Below are 21,003 nucleotides of genomic sequence, written 5' to 3'. Positions count from 1 at the left end.
TTATTTTTAAATCCCTCCTGGGAAGATTTCTATTGTTATTAAACCCAGTGAAGCCACTTTTTACATTTGACTATTTACTATTTAAATCACTTCTTTGGTGTGCCGAATTTCATTTTGGAGCATCACCGCAAAGGGGAGCAGATCTAAAAAGGCACTAAATGTAATCAACATCACAACAAGGCACTAATTTTGTTTTTCACATCAAATCTGTTGTAGTGTGAAAGAAGTCAAAGGAGCATTTTAACAAGAAGGGGATTTTAACAAGACACTGCAGTGGACGCCATGTTGCTGATAAAACAGATTCATTCCTTCTTTTACTTTTTGTTTTATAAACCAACATCTACAGGTGATCCATGTGATCTTAACACCTCTCCTCTCCTATTGGCTCTTTTTACATCCTTGAACGGAGTGCGCCAAGCCGTCTCTGATGAAGTAACGTCTGCTGGATGTTTCCCTCCGTTTCCCCTCACTAGGCCGACCTGTTAATGTCAAAACCAAGACGCCGCATTTAACCTTCAACCATCCCGAATCGCTTCGCTGCCGATTGTTTTAGGGGGGAAAGAAGAAAAACGTTAAAGAGGATTAAAAACAACGTCTGAATAGAAACATAAAATGTCGAGTTCATCAAACAGCAGACTGACTTTATTACCCATTTACCCAACAAGGGTCTGGGAAAGAAAATTGAGTTAAATCCCCTTCCTTCATGGTACATAAAGAGCCACAGGAGGCCGAACGTTTAACCATGTAAATAGCCGAGTGAAATGTACTCATGACAAACTGTATAATTACCAAACGTCTCATTAACACACACTTAACTCCCTCCCCCCTCCCCCCTCGCGCCATAAAAACACACAGAGGCTCTAGTGGCCAAATTAATGCTGCATGTTTTAATTTCCAGCAGGGAGCGCGTTAAGAGCTGATAATGGATGCAAATCTATCGGAAATTTCTCACAGGACAAGGCGAGTTGCACTCTGCGCGGCGGGCGCGCGTGGAAACACGAACACACAGGAGGCAGCTTGCTAATTTGAAAAATAGAGCATTTTAATAAAGGCTACATCTCTTTATAATTACAATAATTAAAGTACCGAGGCATCTTTTTAAACGGGAGCTCTATGGAACGCATAATTTACAGTTTACACGTGGAGCTGGAGAAGTCATGGAAAATATCAGAAAACACAGGACGCCGGGGATGAAACAGGGATACTAAAAATAAAAACGGCATAAAAAATATCTTTTTTCTCCAAACATGAAAGGCCCCTTGTAAAAACCAAGGGAGTAAACGGACCCTGAAAACTGGGTAAAAACATGGCAACAACCCATGTACGCACAGTTACTGTACACTCGATGAAAACAGCATGGACATCATCTTCATCTGCAGCTCAAAGTGCAGAACACACACACACACACACACACACACACACACACACTGAGGAGCATAATCTAGAGCTTTTTTGTTGGATAACATTGGTGTAAACACATTTTAGGTGGGGGAGCTCGAGGACCCGTTTCCTCTACATATGTAGGCTGTCTGTGCGATGCCTGCGCCACGGAAACAAAAGGCACTAAGACGTGACTGATCAAGGCGAGCTGGGCAGAGTCCCAAAGCAGGGAATTAAACATTAATAGCATCTTTTTTTTTTTTGTTGGTTTTTTTTTCCATATAGGAGCCCTTCAGAGCAGATGGGGAACACATCCACAAATAGCACTGCAGCAGTAAATATGTCATCAAACTCTGAGTCGACGCTCCGGCAGAAAAAAAATACAAAATTAAAACAAAATGACAAAAGGAAGAGAAAACTTTCCTTTTGCTCTGAAGGGAGGAATCTTGGCATTTTCCAATCCAAGCGATTTGTCTCTGGGATATTTGCAATAAATAGTAATAGATATCTATACAATGTATATGTATATCTGCAGATACATACTAGTAATGTGCTAGTGAGTGCTTGTGGTCAGCACAGGTGGGGTTCCAGGTGGGCTCTCAGTCTCACGGTAAACCCACCGGCCCGCGTCGCTGACAAGTGGTCGTTCTCCTCCAGTCTCTAGAAACTTCAGCAACACACAGTCCAGGTTCCCCCTCCGTCCCAGCCGGGTCCTTTAATTGTCCCGTAACATCCGTGTCTTCGTCTCTGGCCTTTCGCCGGTGCTCCTTCCATCACCCCACCTCCAGTCCTTCAGTCTCAGCTTCGTGACGGGTCAGTAATCCCCGGCGGTTCCGAGTCAGTCCATCCGCTCCACCTTCCCCAGGATCTTCCCATCGTACGTGGGCAGCAAGGAGCCGTCGTCCGACACTTCCTCGAACACGGCGCCGCACTCAAACTCGTCGCTGGCTTTTTTGAAGTAGTACCTGCAGAAACAGAACACAGAGCTCAGCTATTGTTCCTATTCTTTGACACTGAATGTCAATGTTTAAACCATCATTTGATCTGGATCTGCCTCGACTCAAACTATCCTTGAGCCCCCACACATTTCTATCACAAACTGCAATGTAAAGAGTTTCGAGGATGCTTTCACTGAGACTAAAGTTGCAACATTTGTTACATTTTCACCTGGTGCGGTTGGCTTTCACACCGCACTGTGTCAGATGAACCAAAACCTGTGCACCCACCTCGCCTGTGGTGGCGCTACACCAAGAACCACTGAAGGAAACGACACAAAAACCTCTGAACAAACTTCCTTCTTCAAAAAATCTAAACAAGAATGGAGTGACGTCTTTGACACCATGAGTCATTTCTCCCTGCGGCGCGACACTTGTGCTTGTTTTGGTTACATTTACTCCGAATGCCTTGTACTACAGTCCATTTCCCGCTTTTGGAGCGGCCTACGGTCTGCTTGTCGTTCACATGCGCATTCAAACCGCACAAGAGTTCACAGCAACCAAACCGAGACCGAGGTTTTTAGGCGTTTTGTCGGCCCGAAGCGTTCGACTGCGCATTTCTAACAAAATGAACCAGGATGACATGTTGATGTCTCGGCTGGCAACTTTATGAATGCAAGTAAAAGAAAGAAAAAAACAAACACAAGCAAGGAGGAGCTTCTCTTCAGCCAAGACTTCACCACAGCATAGTGACGCAACATCCCCCCAACCCCCCAAAAACACACACACACACACACACATCTCCCAAACCCTTATTTAAGAGGAAGAGAGAACAGCAGGGGTGGGTTGGTTGGAGGGGTCTGGGAATCCACTCATTAACTATGTAATGGAAAAACAGCTCAATTTGCCCCATATGTGGGGGTCTCTGGAATGTACACGAGGTTTAGGAACATGCGATGCGTACAGGAGAGCGGGAGCCCACGTGGTGCAATTAGCACGAGGGTGGTCGCTAATAATTTTTTAGCTCAGGAAGACTTGAAGCAAACGAAGAAGGAAAAGAGAAGAAGCAAAACCACGCCGGCCGTTTTGGAGAAGTCAACGCCGATCCCTCCCACTCTTTAAATACAAGAAGTCTTCAAAAGAGCTGTGATGTTTTTTCGCTAAGAGAGACAGAATTTCCACTGGAACATGTTTTATGTGGCTAGATCCGCACCCCCCCCCCCCCTCCAGTTTGCTCTGACATCTGGCACCAATATCGTCTGGCAGGGCCAAGCAGTACTGTTCTTTGTTGAACCGCTGCCATGTTGAAATGACCCAACTCCACACATTCTCTGGCTGCTGTTAAAGCACCGCGCAGCTCGCCTTCCAAAAAAATGAAGAAGAAGAAACGAGGGTTAGAAGGGAAAGTAAAAAAAAAAAAAAAGGTGGATGGTATGACACAGGAACTGAGACGGCGAGCCAAAGAGGAAAAGAAGACGAGCGAAGGAGCCGACAGATGTGAAGAGCCGGGGGTTTGTCACATCTGTTGATCCCCCAAAAAGAGAGAGAAAGGAACGGCGTTCACATCTGGACAGGAAGAACTTTCTTTCCTCTCGGTTTCATACCTGTAATTACAAACACAACGCCGCGGCCGTGCCTATCCTCAGCTCCGTTAATAGTCTAAACACTAAAATGTTTGATCTTTTTTTTCCCCTTTAATACCCGCTGGATAAAAGCAATCAGTTAAAAAAAAAAGAAAAAGAAAAATCTCTTTCTTTCTGAAAGCGAACGGTGAAGCGGTGGGCACTCGATGGGGCCTTGTGGAGCGAACGGATCTGGCATTTAACTATCTGCCTCTCCAAAATATCCATAAAATGATTACAACATGTGTAAACACCGTGTGCATTCAACCTAGCACAAACACACACACACACACCCCCCACACACACACAGACGGGCAGCGGGAGGAGGGGAGAAAAAGGAAAAAGAAAGAGAGGCCCTGATAGCATCAGTGAAGAATTTGCACACTGGCCATTTGTGTGAGTCTTTGTTGGTTGAAATGAAAGAGGCCGAGGCTTCAAAGCCGTGTGTATTAAGTGTGCCTTAGCATGGAAATCAATACCAGATGGGACCCAAATCGCTGCAGTTCAAACTCTCCCACTAACCCCTGCGCCGCCCGCCCGCTTGTCTTTCCCTTTTCTGTTGCTCAAAAAGCCAGCCACACACACACAAGCACAGAAACAAAAAACACAGACAGCAGGAATCATCACAGAAATATATTCAGATATTTAGAGGTTAGCTGCTTTATCCAACAGGGTGCAGCTTTCTGGAAAAACAGTCATTCCTCTGAACCTTTTTCGCATTTTGATGTATTTAAACCACAAACCTCAGAGCTCTTTAAGGCGATTTTATGTAACAGAGGAACATACGAAGTGCTAAGACCCACCATTCCAGTACTGAGACATGGTGGCGGCAGCATTAAGCTGTGGGGATGCTTTTCTTCAGCAGGGACAGAGAAGCTCAGGAAGATGGAAGGAGGCAAACTGCTCTGAATGATTTCTTGTCATATTTTCTAACAACAGAAAGAGAGGCCTGATGCTAACGGACGTCGAGGTTGCTGCGAGGATCCTCAACACCATTTTTCTTTTGAATTTCACAAACTTCTCTGTCTCTTCTCAGCTTTGTGCAACAGTGGAGGCGACTTTTTCTACTGGGACTAACAGCAGACCGTTGACTGCTGCCACCTAGTGACTGGAGGCTTGTTTAATAATCCTCAGGTCCTACAGACTCCTCACCCCAATATTTGAGGAGGACTGTGTTAGAGGATCAAAAAAAAAAACTCTTCCACCAGAACAAGAAGCTAAAATGGTGGTAGCAGCGTCATGCTGTGGGAATTAAATACTTCTTAGGCTTACAATGGTAGTTTAGAAGAAAGTAACCTTTTAGAGGGGCATTATCAAAATTCAGACCTGTGATTATAAACGACATATTCAGTAAAACACACTGAAGGTCTCGGCTTTAATATGTAACTAATCTGAAAAAGCTCAGGGGGTGTGCATACTTTTGCATTCAGGATTCCAACTCTTTAACGCTCTAACTCCGGCTTTGGTTTGTTGCGTCTCCAGCTCACCTGTAGTTGCCCTTTTTACGGAGCTGCTCCTTGAAGTGTCCCAGGGTGAGGCTGTGGCTCTTCATGGTGCGGCGGTACGGGATCTCCTCGCTGCAGAAGAAATACGTCACCACCGTCTCCCCGCTGCACGCCGCGTGGCCGCCCAAGACCTTCTTACATCTGCCGGGACACAAAAACGGAGACGGAGAGCGTGAGAGAGAGGACACGGACCCAGGCGGTACAGTAACACCACGACGAAACTCATTCAGATGCTGACTATGCAAGCCTGGAAATATGAGGAATGCCAGTGAGTGTGGGAGTCAGTCATATGAGTTTGTGTTTCTTGTGTGTGTTATCAATTCTCCTTCAGCTGGGTCCAAAACTTTGTAGGCCGACTTCAGAGGATCTCTCTGAACTACACCAGCTCACTGAAGGACAGCCAATAATAATACAAATAGATCTCCATGAAGAGGAAGAGCCAGTCCGGTGGTACCGTGGCAACAGCCTCCAGCACACGCGTGACACTGATGCACACGTTAAGACTGAAAATGTGTGTGTTGTTCTGTTTATGGTGCGGGTGTCAAGTAGGAGAAGTTAAAAGGGTTTATGTACGCTGGAAGATGGATGTTAAAGCTCAGAGCAGGAGGAAGAGGAGGAGGAAGAGGAGAGGGAGGCATCGTACTCTTCTGATTGGAGGAGACCCGGGCAGGTGGAGGTGAGGCCGGGGGGGCCGAGAGGGGCGGGACTGGGGAGGGCTGACCCCCCTGCGTGGACTGTGACTTGGTGGGTCTTCTCTCGTGGAAGGCTGGCCAAAGAATGCCTGAATGAAAAAAAAAAAAAAAAGATAAAACTCACTGAGTTTACAATAAAAACAAGTGCATTTTAAATCGGATAAAAAAAAAAAAAACACTTTAAATTTTATTTAATGAGAATCCAACCCAGTAAAGCATGTTTTCACCCCCTTTACTTTATTATTTATTTATTTATTATTTCTAAATCAAATCTCAGGGAATCAACTGGCTCTAAAGCCTCCTAATAACAGACAGACCAAATCACAAAACAAAGTTTGAAAGCCATCAACATTTGATCTAGATTCTAGTGCAAATATGTTACTGCACTTTAAATGAGAACAAACTTCAAAGTGACTTTTCAGTAATATGTATGAGCTTATGTTCAGTCAGTAATTCATTATTATTTAACAAAATGTGCTAGTTCCACTGGATGATTATTTCACTTATATGGTGAGAAAATGTCTTATTAAAAGTGAAATAATGTGCCAGTGGAACTAGAACCTTTTTCAATTAAAACAAAAACTCTTGCTGAAAAGTTACTTGTACGTTAGCTTTGTCATATTTCAAGGGCAGCAAGATATTTAGAGTGAAAACAAGACCAAACATAATTGGTAAGGTGTTTCTGTTGAGCAGAGCAGTTCCTCTGGGGTCCATACCTCTGTTTGGGGGTTTTGGTGGAAACCTCCTCCAGTCTGCGGCAGGCCTCCTCCAGCTGGGACAGGGTGTTGGGAGGGGGCAGAGGCGGCATGGCAGGGTCTTGGATGAAGGGCTGAGCCGGCTGGTGGCTCCGCAGGTGGCCGCAGCTTCCTCCACCGCCCCAGGTGTGCGTCTGTGTTGATGAGCCTCCAAATTTCTTGGCACCCTGGTTACTGCAGGAGAGAGGGGGAAACGTTCACCGACCGAACAATGAAAAACGACGAGCTTTCAGACTCGCTACGCCTGCTCACCTGTGAGACTTGTGTCGGCTCTGCCGTTTGCTCTCCAGGATCCACTGGCGAACGTTCTCGGTGGGGTCGGTTGTGTCTGTGGGCAGCTGTGAGTTCCCGCAGTCGTCTATGCAGCCGTCTGCGACCCCCTCTTCGGCCCCCGAGCGACACACACGTCTCGAAAGGGAGCTGGAGCGCCTGGAAGACGGAAACACTCCAGTCAGATCTTAAGCTAGCTACATTTCCATTGAGGATAAAACTGCACAAAAATAAATTTGCTTAACGGAAACACAAGACTTTTGAAAAAAACATGTTTTTGATTAAAAGTTTTTCGGCTGTACTGAAATTTTGCAAAACCGCAATGGAGACACTTTTTTCACATCATGAGAAAGATCAACAACCGGATGTTACTGGCAAAAAAGCCAAAGAGGACGACAGGAAGTGGTAGGAGTTTTTTAATGACTTGTTGCTTGAACAAACTTATTCACAGTCTTAACTGCTTTTCTTATTTAACAGAAACACTGCAATTACAAAACTAAGAGTTTTTTACATTAGCGTAATATCAAAGTTCGGCTCATATTTGTAATGTAATATAATCAGTTTACAATGGCGTTGGAGAGAAAGACATTGAGTAGGTAATAAGAAGATTGAGCAGTTTTATCATGCTCAAACTCACCCCATGTTGCTGTCGGTCGAGACGGAGCCACACATCTCTCTGCCCAGACTGCGGCTGCGCGGGTAAGCCTGGCAGGACTGACAGCGGCCCGCGGCAGAGCAGACACCCTGCACCCTGAGGGCCGCCTCCCGTTCAATCTGCTCCTTGGACTTTGGACTGGCGTGGTGATGGATGTAGTGGTGGTGGATGTGCTTGGTGCTCTGCCTGCTCAACAGGGTCCTGCTGGAGCCCAGGCTCAGAGCGAAAGCCCCTGAGTCCGGACTCGACACAGGAGAAGTGGATGACCCGGCCCTGGCGCTGGGTTTGCCTCCGCAAGCGTACGGCCGGTTCTCCGGGGAGCTGGAGCGAGGCGAGTGCTGGATGACGGTGGGCGACTGGCAGCCGGGGGTCTTGAGGACCCGAGACAGGTGCTCGTCCAGGATGGCCTGGGGGTCTTCGTCGGAGGAGACTGACAGGAGGGCCAGAGGATGCGGGGAGAGCTGCGGAGCGCTAACGGAGATCTCTGAATCCTCTCGTTCCTCCTCCTGGGAGACAAAAACAAGAAAAACATAAATTCACAGAAACACGAAAGGGGAAAGAAAATTAAGAAAAGTTCAGAAAGAAGTCAAACCTCCTGAATCTGCTGCAGCCGCTCCTCCAGAGAGTTGAAGGTGTCCTGCTTCCTCTTTAAGTTCTCCAGGCGGGAGATCAGCTGGGCTGCGAACTGCGCTGGCTCCAGGGGGACCATCTCTTTTGGAGGACGGGTCATATGCTTTAGGGGAAAGACAGTGGATATATTAGCTTGTGTTTGATTCCCAATCAAGGTAACCTAACTCCACAGCTTCCACACTGTGAAGCAGAAAACTGAATATCTCAGCAAAAATATTCACAAAATTTCCTTTAAGAACAGTGAGCAGCTGAAAATTTAAAGATGATCATCAAGAAAATTTTTGTTTTGCATTAAATTTGCTAATATCACCAACACATCCTTTTGGTGTCAGATCACACAGAAACAGACCCAAAGTAATCGTATTTGCTGACAATGTTTTCTTTTTTCATCATGGTTGTAATGGAAAGTTTATTTGAATGGTTTTGGTGTCAAATCATAGCCAACATATGTTGAACCACAGAAATCAACTCAATTTTGTTTATCTTGTGTTTCCCTTTTCTGGAGAACATTTTTCATTTTTATAACCAGGGTTATAAAGGTGAATTTATGTTTGCACTAAAATCAGCAGCAGCTTTTGCCAGTGATGGACACAGCTGACCAAAACATTAAATTCACTTACCACTAATTTACTAAACAAGAATCGCAGCTCTGCTAATGCTAAACTTTTATACACATTTAAAATGAGCAGAAGCTAATGCTAAACTGTTATGCACACTGAAAAAATTAGCAAAAGCTTATGCTAAAGCACTAAACACCAAAAAATTAGAGGAAGCTACTGAACACATTAAAGAAATTGTAAAAGCTAACGCTAGCCATCAGTCTGCATCACACATTCTCATCTCCTTCCAGTTGATGACTGGAAGGAGGAAGGAAACTTGCAAACAGAATCCCCTGTTTCAGTTTTGGTAACATTCCTGGCAATAATTGGCTTAAAGGCTCAAAAACGGCGGCCATCTTGAAAAATGGACAACATTTTGAAATACAAGAGGCGAACGGTTTATATGAGAAACAACGTGTAGGGTTGAGCATCCAAATCTTCATGCTTGTGTCGACACTTTAAATATTCTTACTGCAATATTCTGCACTAACAGTCAATTTAAACAACCAGCATTAATAACCAGCCTGCTAACTGGCACCCAAGGCTTGTTTTAGGGGGCGGGGGACCCCGGCCTCAGCTGGTTCCCTCTGTCATCATCAGCAGGCCTCCAAAGTCAGCTCACTTCAAAGACTTCCTCGTCAAATATCAAACACTCAGTAGGGGTGGTGGAAGGACGGATGGAGGGATAGATTGATGGGAAGCAGTGGCTTTACATCTAGGAATAAAAGCCGTGCATCAACAGGGGGTGAAAGAGAACTCCGGGGAAGATAGGATAAAAAAAAAGAGTAATGGGAGAAGTTGGGATGCAGAGATGTACGCTTTCAGGTTCAAATAAAAGTAGAAGGAAGAACTGAGAGGAAGAGATAAAGGTACTAAACACGGGGTGGGAGATCAGAAAGGTTGAGGAAATTTATTCCCCCACCTCGTCACACACTGGGCACCTTTGAGCTACGGTGTTGTGACAGTGAGCGGCTGAACACATCTTAGAATATTTGCATTTTTTCTTTCTGCATCGAGGCTTTTTTGATTTTTATACTTTTCCTATCTCTTTGTAGTCAGAATAAACAGGGACAGGGGGCTGACTGATGGTGCTGAGAGCTGATGCATTATGGGAATGGCAACCATCTAAAAAAAAATAAAGAGGAAGTCAGATGGGAAACAAAAACAAGAACAAAGGCAAGAAGAGCAGCCTCATCTAATCTGTGCAGCTTTTTTTTAAAACCCTAAACTTCCTGCTTCTGTTTTTATAGATCTTAAGTTTATGGTCAAGTTCAGAGTATCGCACAAAAGTATTCACAACCTTTGACCTTTGACACAACATAATTACCAGATTCAAACACACTTTATTTAGGATTTATAACCTACATCTAAACTGATGATAAGAAAACCAGCTCAAAGGTGAAATGTAACTCTGGAGGAGAAGCGGAGATCCAGAGCTCAGGTGGGACAATCAGCTGACAGACACTCTACAATGATGGGCTGCTAATGTAGAAAGGAAACCATCAGAAGAAATCTGGAGCCAACGGAAGTAAGAAAACCTGCAAAATACTTCTGACTGTCCATCTTCAAGCTAGACAAGGACCCTGAGAGACACAACAGGAGGGTATCTCATAATTTAACGCTGCTTTGTGTTGGTCTATCACGTTAAATTCAAATAAAACACGTGGCAAGTTTGAGTTTTTAAAGTGACAAAGTTTCAGGAATACTTCTCTGCAAGGTATTGCTTTTATCAAGTTTGGTTAAAGCCGCTCCCCCTCCAGCCTCATATTCTTCTCTCTTCCCAAAAACCTTAAGCTAGCATCTCCCCCCTGACCTGCTGAGAGCTCACATGACGTGCTCAGACTCTTCCCTCAGATCCTTCACTTTTATGTGAGATGGGTGTGTGTGTATGTGGTGGGGGGGGGGGGGGGATTTAGGGTCTGTGTGTGCTTGGATGGGGAAGGAGAGAGGGGAAGGAAAAGGGGCCATCTCAGTTGGAAGTTGTCACTTCCCCGTGCGTTTGCTTCATTCATCTGCAGATCAAAGCGCCGCGTTCGTGCGCGTCACTGCGAGCGTGCTTGTGTTTTTGTTGGAGAACCAGGCTGATTCCAGGGCCCCTGGGATAAGGCGGCAGAGATCTTCCTCATCTCTTCCTTATTCTCCATATTTACAGCATCGGCGGGAAAGAAGAAGAAGTAGAAGAGAAAAAAAAGCGAGCGCTGGGGCGATAAACAGCTTAGAGACCTCCTTCCTTCCCCCTACAGACTTCAAGGTACCCTAATGGGGGGTGTAGGTGACACCAAAGGTAGGCAGGGGGCTTGTGTTTGGATGTGTGTGTGAGTGGGAGGCAGGGTCTTTGACGCCACTTCTTCAGATCTTTGCTGGTGTTGTTGAATCGAGAATGCCAAATACAGTTTGCACAGCACTATTCATAGAAGCGAGAGAGACCCGGAACGGAGGGTGGTATGGAAATTACACTGTGGGACCCGGGCTCAAAAAGACTTCAGAGTGTGTGTGTGTGTGTGTGTGCGCTTGTGTACTTACAGGGAAAGCAGGCAGAGAGACTTGGCTGTTCATCCTCATGTTTCGTTGCATCTCTCTCTGTAGCTGCTTCTTGGAGCCCAGTTTATATGGAGGGATGCCATCTCTGAGGGGGGAGGAGGGAGGAGACATCACAAAGGTCAATTACCCAATCAGATACATCATTAAAGACCGCTTGTTAGCCAAAAGGATGGATCAAACGAACTTCAAGGAAAAGAAAAATCTAATTTATTAATTCCTCTTTCAGGCTTAATCCGAGGTTAACTGAGTCAGTGTTCCGGTCTGTATGTGTGTGTGTGTGTGTGTATGTGTGTGTGTTTGTTGGAAGTGTGTGGGCTTCATCCTCAAACTAAGATAGTTAAAGGGACATTTTATTTGCCCCAGAAAAGACACTCGTTGTCCCCCAAACATTTTTCAAGACCAAACTCCAACCTTTCCAGACTGTAATGAACAGGAATGCCCTGTCCATTTCTCAGCTATAAATGTTGAATAAATGTTCACCAAGTTTTTAGTAGTTATTTCTTCACACTAGCCACAGACAAGAAGGAATGAAACAGAAAGAAAGAGCAAACAAAAGAAAGAAACAACAAAAAGAAAGAAGTGGATGGGTGGATGGATCCAGATCTTGGATAACGAGACAAGGAAGTCTGAAGTTACGCTGAATTCAATGTTTCCATTTTGTTTTTCCATGTTTATCTAGTCTGTTGAGAGGCATTGTGTTCTGACACTTAGTAAATGTTTCTCCCCGAGCAACTGAAGTAAAGTCAAGGTCACAGCTGCTTTTCCCGACTCCTTTCACCTTTCTACAGAGTTCGCAGTTACAGGTTGAATCTGAATTCCTGCCTGGTACAGAGCGGACTTTAGCTTAGTACCTTTACTCCCCAACCAATCTGAGTAGCAGTTTTCTACTCTTGCTATAAAACATCACATTAATGCGCATGAGCAAAAAGCCCCCCTCCACCCCAACCCGTCTCCAAACACACTCCCAATCTTCATTTGGCAAGCTTTGCCGCAGCCAGCCTCTGATCTCGGCACATCAAAAGGCTGGTTTGTAAGATAAGGTAATGTTTGAAGTCTGCGCAGCTGCATTCCCCAGCGTCCAAGCAAATCCATAAATAAGATATAAGCAAAAAAAAAAAAAACTCCCCCTCTTCCCCTCCTTCTCACTCTATCACCGCACACTTTCTCTTCCCAACCGAGCGCCTCCTCCCCCGTTACCATTTTTCCTCATTTTCTATTTTTCCCCGCTGCCTTTATCTGTAAATGTGATTCAAATGTTTATGGGTCTTTATAGCTGTGACCTACTGAGAGGCAGATATTGTGATCAAGGCCAGAGTGGGCAGGAAATGAGGCGGGGAAGTTGGTGTCCCTGCGGCTCGGCCTTTCAAACTGTGCTGGGCAAAGTACAGCAGAGCAGGACCGTATGTCCCTCTGACTGCTGTAAAAAAAAAAAAAAAAGCTTTACTGCTGCCGCCTTTCTGCTCCAGCCAAGTCCAGGGTTTGAACTGAATGTCAGCGCTTTCAGCTCATCAGTGTCTTTAGCTTGGTCATGGCTGATCTGGACGTTGCATCAGCATCATCCTGGCAGATATGAACTAAGGGTGAACCCTGGACAAAGACTCTTCGACTTTCTGTCCCAAAGAAAGACGAGCACCTCGCCAGGTGAAGGTCACGTGATCACGCTGTGTAAACGAGGCCCACGGCACGTAGCTGGAAGAGTTCATACGACATAAGGACAGCCGCGTTCATGAATGATTACCGAATGGTCACTTTTTGGATCAGGGAACCCAAAGAGGGATGATGATTAACGAGGTTGGAAATAGGGCGGGGCATTTATTGGATCGTTTGTCATTTATTGTGATAAATTCCTCATCATGGAAGGAATTTAGATTTATTGTTGTCATAATGAATTCCAATTAAGGAAGGTGAATAAAAACCATCAAAAATGTCCAAATTGTCTAGATTGATAGCTTTTGTATTTTCTCCACATATACATTACAAATACGATTAGATGCAGTTAATGTGAGCACCTTAGTGACACAAATCACACTTTTTTATGTGACCCATATCCTACAGAAACGTATTAGTGTTTGTGGTGCTATGATACCTTCGGTTGCCTAAAAACTAATAGTAAATTGTTCTTATCATAGTTGTTATCACAATAGTATCACAAAATATTGTGATGTAACTTGAAGTCCACATCGATTCAGATCTTTAAACATATATTAAAAATTGGCTGGTGAACAGAATCTGTTTCAGCTTGAAAACACTATGGCGTGAACGTAAGTGAGGGAAGAAGATTTATTGTTAGCTATTTTTAGTATTGGTGAGGTGTCTCAAAATGAAGGAAGATGACTGCAGATATTTAAAAGGAAGCTACATTTCCTACAGAGGGAGAGAAGAAAGCAGGATAACAGGAAGGCCATCAGAGTCTAGCATATTACATCTGGAATAAGTTGGATTTGGAAATGTTTGCGATCTCAACATTTCAGGGACAATCTGCTACATCACGCTAACAGCACTAATTGCTAATATGAGATGCTGTCTTTTAATGCAGCAGCTCTTGAAGATAAATCTATCTTTTCAAATCTGTTTTGAACCTTGACAAAAACTGGTGATCGAAAAGCTAACAAACCTGTGACCCGAGTCATTTCTACACTGAAACAGTTGAGAAGCATCAACAACTTCAGCTCTGATAGACATTTGAGGATATTTTGGACAACACCAAACATAAGAAACATAAGAAAACCCCAAACATAAAATTTTAGCAGGAAATACAGTGAAATTAGTCAGAATATATATTTTTATTAAGCAACAGAATGGAGATATTTCTGAAATGCTTTACCAATCAACAGGTGTTGAAAACTTTAGTTTAGGAATTTTTTCGTACCTTGCTGTAACTGGACTCTAGTAACCGACCTATGCCTGTTTGTCATTTTTTTTTGCACTACTGGTGAATTTGGGATCCAGAACAACTTGATGAGGAGCATTATCGACCCAAATTAACTCCTGTGTTTATCAGGTGTTTCCCTACAACTAACTCGTCCAGTTTGGCTCTCAGCAGGTTGCTTGACCAGAGTCCAAACTCAAATTTAAGTCCTCTTAAAACCTTTGAAAGACCATTGTGAATAAAATTACCCCCTTGTAGTAGTCCCAAGCATCATGGTTTGGCAAAAGATGTGAACTAGTGGCAAAGACCAACCTTGTCCATCCAATTAGTGAGCTAGCTAGCAGGGCTATATTAGCTGCCTCAAGTCACAGAACAGAATGAAAACTCAAACGTTTGCTTCACAGAAAAGTTCTGTGAGAAAGTATAAAAAACCACGTAAATCAAATAGCCCTGAGAAAATTTAAGATCTGTGGTTCGCTAACTTAATGCCAACTTACTTTTTTTTTTCATGAATTTAAGGCATTATAAGGCCTTAATTTTAGATACAAGAATTTGAAGGTTTTTATGGATACGCGGATGCCCTGTTGACATATGAGTGATTTCGATGTGTCCTGGACACACACATGTGTGTGCACGCATGCATGTCTGATTAACATCCACTTACACACTGCCGTCAGTCACAGACATGGCGTCGTCAGTCAAGGCGTCGCTGGAAACCTCGCTGTCGTTGGTGCTGCTGACAGGGGCGAAGGCACCTGCATGGTAGGGGTTGATCTGCTCGCCTCTCTTGTAGGATCTGGGCAACAACAGATTAATATTAATATCACTCCAACAGGCTGACTGAGGTTCTTAAATCAAAACAGGTTGAGGCTTTTTTTTTTTTGTAGAAGAGCTGAAATAAACGTGTGGATATAAGAGCAGCAAACACGAGGAACAGATGTGACAGGCCGGCGTGGGGCCTGGCAAACTTTGTGGGAAACTTCTTAAATGTCTCACAGTTTCTCTTTCCACTCTGCTCATCCACCCTCACTCTTTCCCCCAGCGTACATGCCCCGCTGTGTTTGCATTCTTGCCATGGTACAGGAGGAGGAAAGCGGGGTGGCGGGGGGGACGAGGGGGAGAAGCACAAAAAGTTTCGGCTGGAAGCATGGGAGTGTGTCACAGAAGGAAAGAAAGGGGAGAAAAGGGAAGAAGGGGAGGGTCTCGGTGCGGAGGGAGAGAGACCCAGCATGACTAAAGCTGCAGCCCCCACCCCGCCCACCTCCCTCCAGCTCCAGACTGACCTTCAGAGGGGCTCGCAAAGAGTCAGGTATTTAGCACAGCTGGCCCGGCATTCTTCCCTCCCTGCCTCTCTTTCACCCCCTCATTTATCCTTTCTCCTCCCTCCCTTTCATGAGCTGCAACCGTCCTCCCTCTCTGCTCCTCCCTCCATCCTTCCTTTCCGCTCCAAAAGCATGCCTTGTAGTCCCCGTCCCTTGGTTTTCAAAAGGAAGAAAAGATAAAAGTAAAGAAGGCTGAGGGAGTGGAGGAGGAGGAGGAGGGGGTGAACGGCAGCAAAGGAGGGAATCTGAGGAGAACTGACACAAACAAGAAGAGGGGGAGCAAAGAGTGACGGAGGGGAGGAGGAGGTCTTGAATCTGTACTGTAGCTGCTGCCATTAAGGGTTTGTTTTCGCTTTTAAGAGAACTTGAGTCGGAAGAGACGAGGAGAAAAAGGTTCTGGCTCCGTTCGCTGGTTAGGCACAGCCCAGGTACTGAAATCAAGCTACACAAAGGTTCTCTCAGCTGTGGGGAGCTTAAACTGAAGCAGAGCACTGCTGGTTAGCTGGCTGAAACGTAGCAGCTACACTGGTTTAGAGAGTCCAATTTGATCTCGAGTAGATAGCTTGTCTATTTAACCACTCAATGTGAGACTTGTATTAGCCTATAAACAAAAGAATAAGTTTAAATTGACTATTTATGTAGCGTTCCCACCTGTTGCTGCACACTATGTCAGCCGTTGCAGCTTCGTTTTGCTCTTAAAGTCAAATTCAGCAGTTTGGAAATATTTCCAGTCACAAATCAAATGACAGTCATGATGTTGAAACTTAAAGGAGTACATCTATCCTTGTTATTAAAGGAATGCTGTTTTAAAACTACAGTTTGTTTGAATGAGATGAGTGATTTATCTGTCAGGCAGCAGACTGCAGGCCAGCCACATTCACGCTCTGCTTGTCTGCAACAGATCTGTCCAGATGTAAAAAAAAGACGTTCGCTTTCTTTAATACACACATTGTTTTAGTAGCTGGGAGGCTAACGCTCATGGGAGTGGTGGAGACAATATGTGGTGGTAAAGAGAAAGGAAACTGTCTGGAAAATGACACTTAATTATGTTGTTATTACCCTTGATAACAATGGCATGAAACTTGACTACTTTCCTGATGCTTCATACCTTAATCAAAATAAGAACTACAAAAAACAATCATAACTACATCAACAAATATTACAAATACTTTCAAGTCTGACCTGCTGATTACAATTGTATACGGTCTGTTGCACATGAAAAGAAACTTTGACTCAACCAAAGTGAATCAAAGATGGCCACTGAAGCTGTAGACTGATGATGGTGGAACGGCTGAGTTTTGATGCATCAGCGAATAAGCAAAACAATATTTTTGAGATTTCACCAATCTGACTCTCAGTCAGAGAGCAAAGTAATGAGATCGTGGTTGATTCTCATCTCCAGACGATTGTTTGGTGGAATAGTGGAAATGATAGCAATTAGATCGACTCATTAAGTTTTCCTGTTGGTGAAACAATAACTGAATTCAGCAACAGAGTCAAAGCATTTGATAACTTGTAAATACCCTGCAGTTTTTTTTTCTCCCCGCCCCTAACTTAAAACAAACAGAGTAGGATGGAGCAAAGAAAACACATAAATGAAACTACTCTCACATCAAAGTGGCATCTGAAGAGCCGTGGTAGATTTTTTTTATTTTTTTATCTCTGCCTGAAGGCTTTTAACAGAGGTGGTACAAGAGGAGACATAGCACAGCAATGTCATCATCTATTATTTGCTGGCTGGGGCCAGAGCCAGCTCTGCTCTGTGAACTTTTCCTCTGGAAGACGATCCGTCACTCTGCGGAACCATTTCAAAGCTCCGGAAATCCAGGCGAGCGCCAGCAGAGGGCTGCTGCTGCTGCTGGAGACTTTGGGAGAGGGGGGAAGATGGCCAGAGAGTTTTCTGCAAACTTAGGAGGAGGGGAAAAGCTGTGTTGTACCTCTTAGAGTAAAGCTGTGCTCTCGAGTGTGAAAACAGGGTGCAAAAGGGAAAAAAAGGTTGCAGCAGACATACCTGTACCCCTTCTCCATCATCTCCACTGCTCTCTGCGTAATGGGGACCCTCTGCCCCTTCAGTCCCAGCAGGGCTTTGGGTCTGAAGTCACAGCTCCACTCCTCTTCCTCGTTGAGCGTGGGCAGGTATCCACATACAACTTTCAGGCTGCCCAAAGAGCCCGGGCTGACGTGGCTCGGGTTCTCCCCGCCGGTCCGAACATACTCTAGATAAATGTCAGAGTTCAGGAACATCTGGTAGGCGTTCTCCTCCATGTCGATCTGGATCTCCGTCTGCGCCTGGTCGAACATGGCAGAGTCGATATGCTGCCTCTTGATGTTATCCCGGATGAAGGTTTTGGTGGGCGGCTTCAGCTGCTTGGCCACCACGCTGTGGTTCTCGATGTAGCGCTTGTAGATCGCCTTGGCGACCCGCTGCGTTTTGGTGTCCTTCAGGTCCATCTGCCGGAAGCCGTTGCAGGCGAACCAGAAATCCAAGGCGTCCGCGCTCTTCTCTCGCTCCAGGAACGTCCGGAACAGAACGGCGCCGTCCTGGTCTCCGAGCAGGGAGTGCAGGGACTTGGTCCAGCGGGAGAGCGGCGAGGCGCTGCCCTCCGGCTCTCCGAGACCATCCTCGTTCCTCCGCGCCGAGGAGCCCGGAGAGCCGGCGAGGAGAGCGGATTTGGGGGCGTCGAGGGGCTTCATCACTGCGGCTTTGCTGGAGTAGCGGGGCGCATCGCCCTCCTCCCCTGGCACCGGGGGTCGAGGGGCATCTTCGCGGAAACTACTACTGGCGATATGGTCCATAAGCGGCCGGCTCATGTCTCTGAAAGCAGCAGGAGATAGAGCAAGAGAGAGCGCTGATCGCCTTCCTCTGAGCTCCTACTGTAATCTCCTCACTCTCTGGTGTCAGCGGGGGGGCTTCTCTCAGGCTGCCCGTCTTCTCTCTGAAACACAAAGTATTGATCTAATCACAACCAGATCCGCTCCGACTTCAAAGAGACAGAGGAATGCAGTCAGAGCCTTTGCTGAATTTTACAGGAAAAAAAAAAAGAAAAAAGAAAAAGAAGGGAGAAAAAAAACCCCGCTGCAGCAGCATTACATAAAGCGGAGTTTCTCTCATCTAACCCAAAAGTAATGGGATTTCCACAGAAAAAGAAGAAACAAGGAATCGAGTGATTTAAAGAACGCACTGGATTCACTTCAACGAGACCTTCAAATGGACCAGCGCTGCGCACAGACGTGTCTTCTTGCCTCTCCCTGTCACTTTCTAGTTTTTCATTCCCAGGACTCTCCCCGTCTCATCTGGGGCGACCAAAAATGAAGCCTCCCTCTCTCCAGTACCTGTAGGACATCGATCAACCCCAACAGATGAGAAAACGTGACCAAAATAGTCAACTGGGAGTTCAACTCCCCCCTGGCTTTAGGGCGAAAACACTCAAATATTACTTCCACCTGAGATTCCTGACCACTCTGTGCTAAATCATTTGAGTCACTTTAATCCGAACATTAAAGAATAGAAACCCTTTCAGTTTCTCTAATGGCGAAAATTACAGCCGAAGTCCCAAGAACATCAAAGTCTCTGATCTTGTGGGGGAGGAATTGCTCAACAAGACTCGGGTCGGCGACTTCTTAAAGAAATGTTCTCACGACTATTTCAGCCTAAAACCAATCCTTTTCGAAAATAGAGGAAAGCGAGAGGAACAGACGCGGACCTGAAGGTCTTTTGAGTGTGTAAACTGGAGGAGGGGGGGGGGGAAAGTGGCCAATTTCCCCCTGAACGTTACTTCAAAGGCACATCAAAGGGAACTCCAATGGAGGCGCGCGGTCCTCCAACTTACCATCGATCCACGAGTTCGTTTCCCCCTCGAATTAAACTCCACAAAAAGCGCTTATAATCCACATTGCCGGCGTCCAAACACGGTTAGGAACATAGAAGTGCAGCAAACCAAAAAACAAAAACAAAAGGGGGGACAAAAAAATATATATATATATATGCGTTTTTCTGTATTTTCTCCTCCTCCCTGGTGCGTTCAGGTTGCCATGCCGCACCGTAGGTCTCTCCTGTAGGCGACTCCAACACCAACTGAACCGAGAGGCTGGAGCAGCGCACTTCAAAGTGAGGCACCGACTGCCTGGTCCTGGCAGCGGCGTAAAAAAACAATGGCAGCTTTCCTCCGCCGGAATAAAAAGAGCAAAATCAAACATCCAGCACTCTTAGGTGCGTCTCACTCGTGCGACGTGAGGGACCCTCTAAAGACGGTTCGGGTTATTTAGTGAGGCGCGAACTCTGTTCTTTTCGCAATATCTTCCCCAGATCGCGAAGTTGCAGCTCCAGCAGAGGACCTTATCAAAGACAAGCAATCTTGAGCCAACTCCCTGAGGGCTTGGAGCGTCACAAGTAACTGATCCGCCGCCCCAACAGCATTGTCGTTACAATCCCTCTATTGCCACATGCACTTTAAAGACGCTGAGTTTGTTTCTTCAGAAACACTCGCAGATTGTATGAAATTCAAATCAAACCCCCCACGAACAGTCGCGGAGGTGAGTATTCAAACAGAGGTCAGTGTTCCTGAACAGCCAAGTTATCCCTTCTTTATTCATTTCGGGTGTGCGATGAAAAAGTAGCAAAGCAAGATAAATTAAACAATGCATTTCATCTGCTTGCGACATTTCTTTGACCAGACAGGATCACAGAAGTGTCCTTGGAGCGAGAATAAAAGATCTACTCATCATTTGAAATGTTCTATGTGATCAAGCTGGAAAATGTTGTGATAGTAATAAATGACATGATCACTTTACATTTCATTCATTATCCAGGTTATTGAGCAGCATGCTGAATAACCATAACACCAGGAGCGGTTATTACTCCACAGCGCCCACCAGTGGCAGCAAGCAGACACGACAGATGAAACATCTGCTCAGCAAAGGAAAAGTTGACACAAATCTATGGCAAGTTGTTTTAGCATTTATTCAATTCCTCTGCAAGGTGAAAGTTTCTTAAAGTAATATATTTTCTGTGACACTCGTTGAACGAGATGCTTAGAGCACCAAACAAATTGTCATACAGAACAAATATATCTGGAGTAAATACAAAATGCAATTCGGAAATGATTATTAAATTGATTAAAAACATTTTCCAAATTTTCCAAAGTGATAAAGTAATTATCCCCTCTTGCTAAATTGTGAATTACCCACATTTTTGGAATGCTAAGTAAAATTTCCACTAGACCCATACA

General features: G+C 45.1%; 1 protein-coding gene across 2 annotated transcripts; it reads right to left on the bottom strand.

The window, feature by feature from the left end:
- Positions 1-624: 624 nt before the first annotated feature.
- LOC129363520 (axin-2-like) lies at positions 625-19,838 on the bottom strand. 2 transcript variants are annotated; one of them, XM_055035643.1, is made up of 11 exons: positions 19,606-19,838; positions 17,787-18,711; positions 15,118-15,249; positions 11,567-11,669; positions 8,407-8,547; positions 7,797-8,320; positions 7,142-7,318; positions 6,851-7,063; positions 6,086-6,223; positions 5,425-5,583; positions 625-2,345 (listed from the first exon to the last, which is right to left on the bottom strand). In XM_055035643.1, exons 2-11 carry the CDS (start codon positions 18,584-18,586, stop codon positions 2,219-2,221), a joined length of 2,514 nt encoding a protein of 837 aa, XP_054891618.1. In that variant the 5' UTR covers positions 18,587-18,711; positions 19,606-19,838; the 3' UTR covers positions 625-2,218. The 2 variants fall into 2 exon arrangements, with proteins under 2 accessions (XP_054891618.1, XP_054891620.1); XM_055035645.1 differs by lacking the exon at positions 625-2,345 and having other exon boundaries at positions 5,487-5,583; positions 6,016-6,223.
- Positions 19,839-21,003: the final 1,165 nt, after the last annotated feature.

The sequence above is a fragment of the Poeciliopsis prolifica genome, unplaced genomic scaffold (genome assembly GCF_027474105.1).
Source record: "Poeciliopsis prolifica strain line A6 unplaced genomic scaffold, Auburn_PproV2 SCAFFOLD010, whole genome shotgun sequence".
Taxonomy (NCBI): Eukaryota; Metazoa; Chordata; class Actinopteri; order Cyprinodontiformes; family Poeciliidae; genus Poeciliopsis; species Poeciliopsis prolifica.
Note: the sequence above shows the minus strand (reverse complement) of the source record. Positions and strands in the feature narration are given on the sequence as shown.

Coding starts and splice junctions, on each gene's coding strand:
- LOC129363520 (XM_055035643.1), bottom strand. CDS start 18,586: ATGAGCCGGCCGCTTATGGACCATATCGCCAGTAGTAGTTTCCGCGAA. Junction 8,548..11,566: donor TCTCTCTGCCTGCTTTCCCT/GTAAGTACACAA, acceptor TTTCCCCTAAAG/CATATGACCCGTCCTCCAAA. Junction 7,064..7,141: donor AGCCGACACAAGTCTCACAG/GTGAGCAGGCGT, acceptor TCTCTCCTGCAG/TAACCAGGGTGCCAAGAAAT.